This window comes from Myotis brandtii, unplaced genomic scaffold (genome assembly GCF_000412655.1).
Source record: "Myotis brandtii unplaced genomic scaffold, ASM41265v1 scaffold36, whole genome shotgun sequence".
Classification (NCBI taxonomy): domain Eukaryota; kingdom Metazoa; phylum Chordata; class Mammalia; order Chiroptera; family Vespertilionidae; genus Myotis; species Myotis brandtii.
Genome location: NW_005363836.1, coordinates 6,760,454 through 6,770,204, shown reverse-complemented (window position 1 = coordinate 6,770,204; position 9,751 = coordinate 6,760,454). Strand labels below are relative to the sequence as shown.

The 9,751-nt window shown below is 46.8% G+C and overlaps 1 protein-coding gene across 1 annotated transcript in view; it reads right to left on the bottom strand.

Annotated features, from left to right (window-relative positions):
• The window catches only part of AK5 (adenylate kinase 5), a 199,510-nt gene that overhangs the window by 11,853 nt on the left and 177,906 nt on the right, over positions 1-9,751 (bottom strand). Inside the window, exons 10-11 of the mRNA XM_014544328.1 lie at positions 5,468-5,631; positions 3,495-3,683 (exon numbers count right to left, since the gene is read on the bottom strand). Of these exons, the coding sequence (XP_014399814.1) occupies positions 3,495-3,683; positions 5,468-5,631 (353 nt within the window). The remainder of the gene's footprint in view (positions 1-3,494; positions 3,684-5,467; positions 5,632-9,751) is intronic.

Genomic DNA, 9,751 nt, shown 5'->3' with positions numbered 1-9,751 from the left:
TTTCTCTCTCTCTCTCTCTCTCTCTCTCACACACACACACACACACACACACACACACACACACACACACACATACCTGCTGACACCCTGCCTCCTCTAATATACCATGTTGGATACAGAAGACACTGATCAATTCAATGAAGGGAAAACCAGCCTTGGGAATGGAAGATAAGAAGGTGTTGGAGAGATCACCTACAGACGTAGCCCTGAACTGTGGTCACAGCTATAGCTTGCGTTTGGCCTTAAGTGATGTCATGTGCAGTAGCCAAGCAAATCCTCAAAGGATCTTACATCTCAGCCACACTGATTCTCAAATTGCGGCCCTTAGACCAGCAATACATTTGAACAGTAAAATACTTTGAACAGTAAAAGCCCCTGATGGTCACTTTGGTTTAGAATCAGCTGGAGGCCCCACCCATGCATTTAGCCTAGGCCACTGCTCCAGCATACGTACCAGTCTCTGCACTGGGGGGAGGGGGGAGTGAAGGGGAAGGGCTCTCACTGGTTCTCTCTCTGAGGTATATGATATCCCCTTGGGCAACCTCACCAGAGGAGGGGTATTTGGGTTGGTTCAGCATTCCTGAACACACAACCTTAATAATAATACCACCCCATTGCCACCATTACCCCATTACCCAGCTCAAAGTTCTCGGGAGAACCAGAAGTCAGATGAATAGAACAGAAAATCTCTAGTGGAAAATCCCAAGGGGTCCTCAAGGCTCCCCAAATCCCAAACAACTACCACATATCTACAGGAACATCCCATGGTCAGACTCAACCTTTTTCTTTCTTTCTTTTTTTCCCCTAAAAGCTCATTCTGAAGGTTAGAACATATTTATACACAGAATCGCTGATTCTGGTGACGAAAAATGTTCTGAGAGAGTTAAGGGTATCGGCTGAGGGGCAGTCATATCATCATTCTCACATCCAGGCAAATGATCTGCATACTCAGGCTCAGGGCAGAATTTCAGCTCAGGGGCTCCTGGGAGGGAAAAGCCAAGCGCAGGTGCATGCATTTTGCTCGTGGTAATGTGTATTTAGTTTGGCTGTTGTTGAGTAAAATGCTGGCTTAATACAGGAAAGCTTTTCAATTCCACACTAGGGAGCCAGGCGAAGCACACCCCTCCTCAACATGAGGAGAATCTCTAAAGTGGGGATGATAATGCCTTCTGAATGGGATCGTAAAGACTCATAAAGTGCCGTATGTAAAGCATCTAGTTCAGTTCCCAGGACATTTTAAGTGCTCACCAAATAACAGCTATTACTCTGTTAGTTATGTATTCTATATGATTTTAACTATATGAAAACATAACAAATACTGGAAGAACATATGTCAAAGAATAGGTGTTATCTCTGGGTGATTGGTTACCCTTTGTTTTATACTTTTCCGTATTGCCTCACATCTACATAATTTTTATTCCCACAGTCACAAAACCACAAATAATTTTGAAAATAAAACTGTAACCACATATGCAGCCTTATAAATGTGTAAGGCACTTCTCAAGAATTCCACCCAATCATCCCAACAAGCAACGAGGTGTCTCTTTTCAATCTACATTTTATAGAAGAGAAATTGAGCTCTTGCCAGTGAGTTAGAAAGCCAGGCTCTGAATACAGTGAACCCCAAAGTCACTGTAACCAGGGGTTCTCGACTGGGGTGGGAGATGGGGATGATGGTTAGAAACCCCAGCTCTTCCTTCATATTCTGTCTCTCTCTCTCTCTCTCTCTCTCTCTCTGTCACACACACACACACACACACACACACACACACACACACCTGCTGACACCCTGCCTCCCCTAATATACCATGTTGGATACGGAAAGCACTGATCAATTCAATAGAGGGAAAACCAGCCTTGGGAATGGAAGATAAGAAGGTAGTGGAGAGATCACCTACAGACATAGCCCTGAACTGTGGTCACAGCTGTAGCTTGCGTTTGGCCTTAAGTGATGTCATGTGCAGTAGCCAAGCAAATCCTCAAAGGATCTTACATCTCAGAGAACTCGGTCAGTGACAGGTATGCGAAAGTGCAGCCTAACTAACGGACTGAACTGGATTTCTTTTCGGCAACAGATGGTCCCATGCATCAAGCATATCCATCTCTGATACAGAAAGGCTGGTGAGTGGTTAAAACCAATCACAGGCCTGGAGGAGTTGCACGCGTGATGGGTGTACAGGAAATGTTCACTAGGCTCTCAACCAGCCTGATGGCTCTGAATCTCTGGAGAAAAGCAGATGTCAGTACTTGTCTTTGCCAACTTTCAAATTAATCACCTGCCTGTAATTTGGAGGGGCTGCACAAATGCTGGGTCCCTGCAGGGCACGAATCAATCAATAACAGCTCATCTGACTTTTCAGCATCTTTGTTGTTCTGGTCGTTTAAAGGTTGTATGTGTTCTTTTGCACACAAGCCTGATTGATATTAGAATCTTCTAAATGTACTGTACCCAGGGACAAATTAATATCATGCTGGATCTTTGCAAACTCCTCCCAGCAGAATGTAAAAAACGGTTTGGTAGAAGGTCATGAGTTCAGTAATGAAATGGCACACCTGTCCATGGCATATTTTGAATCTGCCTGTCCATTCCCCTGCCTTCTTCTAAGGGCATTCCTGCTTTTCCTCTGGTAATTTCCCTTCCCTTTCTCAGTATGTGTGGTGGCCATTCTCCCTCCTCCCTTCTAGTTTCCGCCCTGGTCCTCCAGGCCGGATGGGGATATTCTTGGGAATTCCACCAGCAGCCCTCCCATCTCCCCCTTGGCCGCAGCGAGTGGTTCAGTGATGGGCCTGTGACCTAACAACCCAGGATAAGGAAACACAACCCCGGGTGCTTTTGTTGGACCCTTTGGCAGATAGAAACCCTTTTCTGTGAGGTCACTTAGATGGTGGAAGATAAGCCTGGAACAGGAAGAAAATGAGGCCAACGCAAAGGAAGGACAATCCAAGAGCTGGGAGAAGTCAGATGGTGGACAAACTAATTTGGATATGTAGTGAGCCACTCCTGGACCAGTTAGCTACTTGAGCCCATAACTCCATCACTACCATCCCTTCCCTTTCTTCTTCTTTTTTTGCGACTTTGTGTGAGTTTCTGCCATTTGTAACTGAAAGTTTTGATTCATGTCATTGGGAAGGCAAGCGACTTTGAATTTATCTCCCAACCTGATAAGGAAACACAACCCCGGGTGCTTTTGTTAGACCCTTTGGCAGATAGAAACCCTTTTCTGTGAGGTCACTTAGATGGTGGAAGATAAGCCTGGAACAGGAAGAAAATGAGGCCAACGCAAAGGAAGGACAATCCAAGAGCTGGGAGAAGTCAGATGGTGGATAAACTAATTTGGATATGTAGTGAGCCACTCCTGGACCGGTTAGCTACTTGAGCCGATAACTCCATCACTACTATCCCTTCCCTTTCTTCTTCTTTTTTTTGACTTTGTGTGAGTTTCTGCCATTTGTAACGGAAAGTTTTGATTCATGTCATTGGGAAGGCAAGAGACTTTGAATTTATCTCCCAACCGCAGTGACATCCCACACGTCTCTCCTGGGATAATCCCCAAAAGGACACTTACCCTGCGCCCGAACTCTTCGCCTTGCTTCACTTCCCGAGGGTAGCCGTCGATCAGGAAGCCGGTGGTGTGGCCGAGGCTGGCCGCCATGGCCTCCCGCAGCAGCTCCAGAAGGACGCCCTGCAGCGGAGGGACGGGGTCAGGACTTGAGCTCCTCCCAGAGCAATGCCTGCATGGCCTCAGGGCTCCTCGGTCAGCCCAGCCCAGAGGGAGGGCGGGTCAGATAGGATTAACAGCGGACAGAAATATGCTGTTTCTCATCAACTCTAAGCCTCATTCTCTCCCTGACACACATTTTAATGTCTTTGAAATGGGTAGGTATCTTACAATCAGTGCTGGGCATAATTTAATTATTAGTGTTTTTTTCTTACTGGTATATTTTTACTGGTTATATTTTACTGGGGTGTCTTGAAATAATGGCATCTTAGATGAGATAAAATATAGTGGCCGCATTTCACATGGCAGCACCCCATAATTAGGCAGAACGGCAGTTTAAAACTAGGCAAAACATACTGTTGATTTTTACCAGCAAATGTATTAGATTTGACAGCCAGTAACTTGAGAAGATTTTCAGTAGCTATGAAGTAGCATTTTCTAGCAACAGCACTTTCTCTGTTAGAAACATAGATCGGACCTGTGCCTATGGTAAGTAAAGGAGGAGAGATGTACGGAAGCTTGGGAAGGGATGCAGGAGCAATGCCCCCAGCCTGTTCCCTGGCTCCCCAGCTCCCCTGGCTTTGGGCAGGGTCTCAGAGAATGCAGGCACCACAGGGTGGTCAGAAACTATCCCTAGATAATGGGAAATTAACTCCTGGTGAAGTTGACATACTAGTGAGGAAGACAGATAATAGATGAACAAATAAGTAACAGTCAGCTAGAGAGAACCACTGGGGACAAAATTAAAGCAGGGCTAAGAGATACGGGTGGTGAGGGAGGCCTCTTTGATAAATTGCTACATTAAAGTAGGGATCTGGGTGAAGTAAAGGAGCATCTATGTGCATATGTTAAGGAAAAGCACACAGGCTGAGGACACAGCATGTGCAAAGGCCCTGAGGCAGGCACAGCCTGGCCTGTGGGAGGAACGGTGGCTGGTGGGTGTGAGCAAGGCGAGTTGTGGGAACAGAGCCAGGGGAAGGACTCTGGATTTTATTTTAACTGTGGCGGGGAGCCACCGGAAGATGCTGGGAAGGGAATAATACAATTTGATAAACACTTTCAAGAAATCATTCTGTTTGCTGTGAAGAGAGTGAACTGTAGGGAGGAGTGGCCACAAGGAAGCCAGCTAAGAGGCAATTGCAGCGGTTTGTTGTTTTCCACGAGAGCCATTCTGTCTTCCTGGCAATGCAGCCGGCCAAGGAGGAGCATAAAGCTCCGTGAGCTCAAGCCCAGTTACAGACCCTGGGACTTGGCGTGGGAGGAATTAATAGTTTTCGACACCCACGGCATCCAGCTTCTCAGAAATGGATGGCGACTTGAAAAAACACATACAAACAACAATACGTAAGAAAGATACATATTCTTAAACTACACAAGGAAGATACCAAAGTTCAAGACAATGCTATCATACCTCCCACAATAATGGAAACTGTATTTTCTCTTTTACAGAGGGTTGCATTCCTAGGCTTTGCTGTACCACGCTTCATCTCTGCTTTAAATATTTCAGTTCTAAAGTGGGACCAGTTTGGGGGAAAAGGTGAGACAGGCTAATATTCAAGGAGCTGGCAGGGCAACAAGACAGAAGGAACCTGGGCCTGGACAACGTGGATCTCCTGCCTGCCTCTGCCGGCTCCGCAGAGAGAACTCGAATACAGCCCTTGTCCTTTTGGGCTCTTCTGTTCCAGCAGCTTAGACTAAAGGCAACACCCCATAATATCCCCCCAGCCGGGGAGGCAGCTGTTGCTTACGGAGGGCACCAGGTCTCCACGTTCCATGGTGTCTCTGATCAATTTGCTTCTTTCAGAGTCTGATGACAGCTCGTGACGCAGGAGCTCACCAGTCGAGAGGTGTGTGAATCCGTATTTTTCCACCAGCTTTGCACACTGCGTGCCTTTGCCAGAGCCCGGGCCACCTGGAAAGAAGTCACGCATCAGGCATGCATCCCATGTCTGGTGCCTCAGATTTTTTTAAAAAAGATTTTTTAATTGATATTTGAGAGAGAAGAAGGGAAAGGAAGAGGGAGAGGAAGAAGAAGGGAGAGAGAGAAACATGGATGTGAGAGTGAAACATTGACTTGGCTGCCTCCTGCACACCCCTGCCCGGGGATTGAACCTGAAACCCGAATTGAATGGGCAACCTTTCTGTGCACAGGAGGACACCCAACCAACAGAGCCACACCAGCCAGGGCTCATTTTTGACTGTACTCACCATGGTGGACAAGCCTCAGTGCTTCATTCACTGAGCATACACTGAGCACTGTGATTTACCAGGAGCTATGTGGGGCGATGTGGACACATGGAGAATGGGCTATAGTCCTTGCCCTCAAAGAGCTTACTGCCCAAGGAGGGCGCAGGCATCACAGACAAAGCACAAGCAGTGAGTGCAGTGGCCGGTGGTCCGGTGGGAGGAGCTCAGGCCGCGCGTCTCAGGGGAGGGGAGAGGGATGCCCTTTGGGTAGAGACGCAAGTCAGACAAGTTTCCTGGGGAACCGATCTGCTCATGTGAAAGCACCGCCACGGTGTCTAATAAAGAGAGATGCTCAACAAATGCTAGCTCTTCATTTAAAAATAAATTGCTCCCCTTTTCAATTGCCAACTTACAGACAACTTACAAGCAGAGTACAGAAAGCTTTCTGAAACATCTGGGCATAAGTTGCCCACCTGATGCCTCACACTATAGGACACTTCGTGTCATTTCTTTTGAAAAAGGAGCCAAGCACAGGCTTCTACATAGCTGCATCTTCAGACCCCACTCAAATGTCAGTGGAATTATCTCAATTGTCCCAATAGTGTCTTTGGAAGCCAATGGATCAAGTTCTAAGTCTGGTGTTGCCTTTAGTTGTCATGTCTTTCTGGTGTCCTACAGGATAGAACAGTTCCTTTGTGTTTCCTCGACACTTAAAAAAATATTATATTTATTGATTTCAGAGAGGAAAGGAGAGGGAGAGAGAAACATCAATGATGAAAGAGAATCATTGATCGGCTGCCTCCTTCATGACACCCACTGGGGATTGCCCGCATCCTGGGCATGTGCCTGGACTGGGAATTGAACGGTGACCTCCTGGTTCATAGGTTGACACTCAACAATGGAGCCATGCCGGCTGGGCTCCTCGACACTTTTTTAAAAATTAAATTTATTGGGGTGACATTGGTCAACATGAACATATAGGTTTCAGGTGTGGGTTTCTATAAGATCTGTATATCGCACCATGTGCTCTCTACCCAAAGTCAAATCTCCTGTCATTATATAGCCTTGACACTTTGAAGATTATAAAGTTCCTTTGTAATGTCCCTCGATGTGATTTTCTGCTGTTTTCTAGTTATTGTTATTAATTCTGGGTATCTGCCAGGTTCCTTTGATGAGCATTACACCTTCGACTCGTTTCTTTGCCTCCCCAATGGCAACTAGTTGCTAAATTGTAGGATTTTACATCTGAAAGTAATAATAGCTAACCGTGGCCTAGAGCTTACTGTGCCAGTCACTGCTCTAAGCATTCTATGTGCATCGATTTGAAACAGCCTTAAGCATCAGGCGCTGTTCTTATCCCCATTTTACAGATGGGGAAGCAGAGACATAGTGAAGGTAACTCAACTGCCTCAGGCCAGTAAGCAGCAGGTCTAGGATTGAAGCCTGGCTCTGGCTCTCCAGGGCGTTCTTCCTCTCCTCCCCGCTGGAGCTCAGGTGCTCAGCCTCACAGCACACCTGCTAGCAGGATGATTTGCCTAAAAAGCATGTCACTTCCCAGCTCCATAGAATTGAATGGCTTCCCAGTCCCCGCAGCATAGAATCTGAACTCCGTAGAAGGGCATTCAACCAGCCAGACTCTGGTTGCATTAACCTCTCCAACTTTTTTCTCATTTCTTACCCTTGTCCAATGCTGTCATGTCCCACCACCTACTGTCCCTTCAATAAGATGCGCTTTTCCAGGCCACTGTGCTTTTGTGCTTCGAGGTCCTCAGCCTGGAAGGTCATCCCTTCTGCCATAAATCAGCCCTCTGACCCTTGCCACTGGTAAAGTGACTGGTTTACATAGCACTTGGGTGCCCTGGGCCTGGCTTACACTTGGTCTCCAGGTTCCCCACTAGCACAGCACCTTGCACACAGTAGGTGCTCCATTACACCTGAAGAATCCAGGTTTTCTTGGTAAAGAGAATATTGAACATTAACATGCAAAGCATGGTTGATATTTTCATATGGCAGTGAGGATTTATGGCTCATCTCCAGCTTTCCGGGCCCTCTCTTCACATCCAAAGCTCTTGCTTGGGATATTTGGCAACTTCCCTTTTGAGGGACAACATCAGTTATTGTTTCTCCTCAGTAGAAGCGCCTCTCATTCCCTCCCCGTGGCCTTGGTGGAAATAAAGGAAAGGCCACGTTTTCTATCATCTGCTCATCCACACAGCTGCCTAAGCCAGGTGGGGAGGGTTTAGATCCCTCTGTGTGGTCATGGGTGGGCTAGATGTCACGGGGAAACAGCTATGACAGAGGCTGGCCACTTAGGACCAGGTGCTGGCCAGCTAATGCTGTTTGCTCCAAGCACTATGGCTCCCGTCTGCTGAGATAATAGAAACAAGAGAAGGCCACTCAGAGAAGAAGAGCTTCCAGATAAATGAGTAAGGGGAACACGGGGCTGAGCTCCTGACCGATTTACCTAGAAACTCCTTTCCTGGGATGGCTGGAAGCCAGTCATGTGGAAAAGATATTTTTGAACTCGGCTTACCAGGCCAAAATGCCGCGTTCCAGTTATTTTTTCTCTTTTAGCATCCTGCTAATACAGCTATTATAGTTTTGGTCCTCTAAAATGTTATTTAACAAATCTCAACAGAAAAACAATTAAAAATCTTCAGCTCAAATTAACAACAGCTGGGTGTTAAACACCAGTGGGTGCCCTTAGGAACCACTTGTGGGAGCAGCAGCTGCAAATTCTTAGCATTCTTTGGCCAAATGGTGCAGGCACCGTGGAGTTGTAAGTAATCTACACAATGCCGTGATTCTTCCCGTGGCTCCTAACTGGAAAACAAAGTGATTTTCATCACTGCAGTAAGGCCCAACAACTGCTAGTAGGAATATGAGTTTTCATACACTGTCACTTGCATGCCTTCGAGGCTTTAACTTACGATCCTATATAATAAAAGGGTAATATGCAAATCAACTGAATGGTGAAATGACCAGTCGCTATGACACGCACTGACCACCAGAGGGCAGATGCTCAACACAGGAGCTGCCTGCTGGTGGTCAGTGTGCTCCCACAGGGGGAGCACCACTCAACCCGAAGCCGGGCTCACAGCTGGCGAGCACAGCGGTGGTGGTGGGAGCCTTTCCCGCCTCCACGGCAGCACTAAGGATGTCCGACTGATAGCTTAGGCCATCTCCTAAGCTATCAGTTGGACATCCCCTTAGGGCTCCTGGACTGCTAAAGGGTGCAGGCCAGGCTGAGCGCCACCTCATCACGAGTGCACGAATGTTGTGCACTGGGCCTCTATTTTTAAAATAAAAACCAATGGGGCCTTGATATTCTTCCAGGATAATTGGTTGCATGGAAAAAAATGTTTGAGGTGCCACATATCATGATGAGCAGTCTGTGTCTTCTGGTGACAAGATAATCGATAGCAGATGAGGGGCTGTCACACTGATGTCATTTCACTGGTTTTCAGGGTATCATTTCATTGCTCAAGGCTTAACCCCTAAAGCAAACCTATACTCAATACAGCATCCTGTGACCCACAAAGAGAGTGTGGAATATGAGATTCCATTTTAAAGGGGTCTGTCAACACTTCCAAAAAAAAAAAAAAGTGAAAAATCTTTATTGTCAACCTCCAGTGTAATTTAACATTTTTTGTCAGGGGAGACCAAAGGTCCTATATTGTGAGAGTGAAAATACTGTCAACTCCCACTTCACAGCTGAGCGTATTATTTCCCCCTAAGGTTCCCTCAGCACTGCATGCACGAAGGAAAGAAGAAAGGAAGGGAGGAAGGAAGGAAGGAAGGAAGGGAGGGAGGAAGGAAGGAAAAAGGGAAGGGAGGGAGGGAGG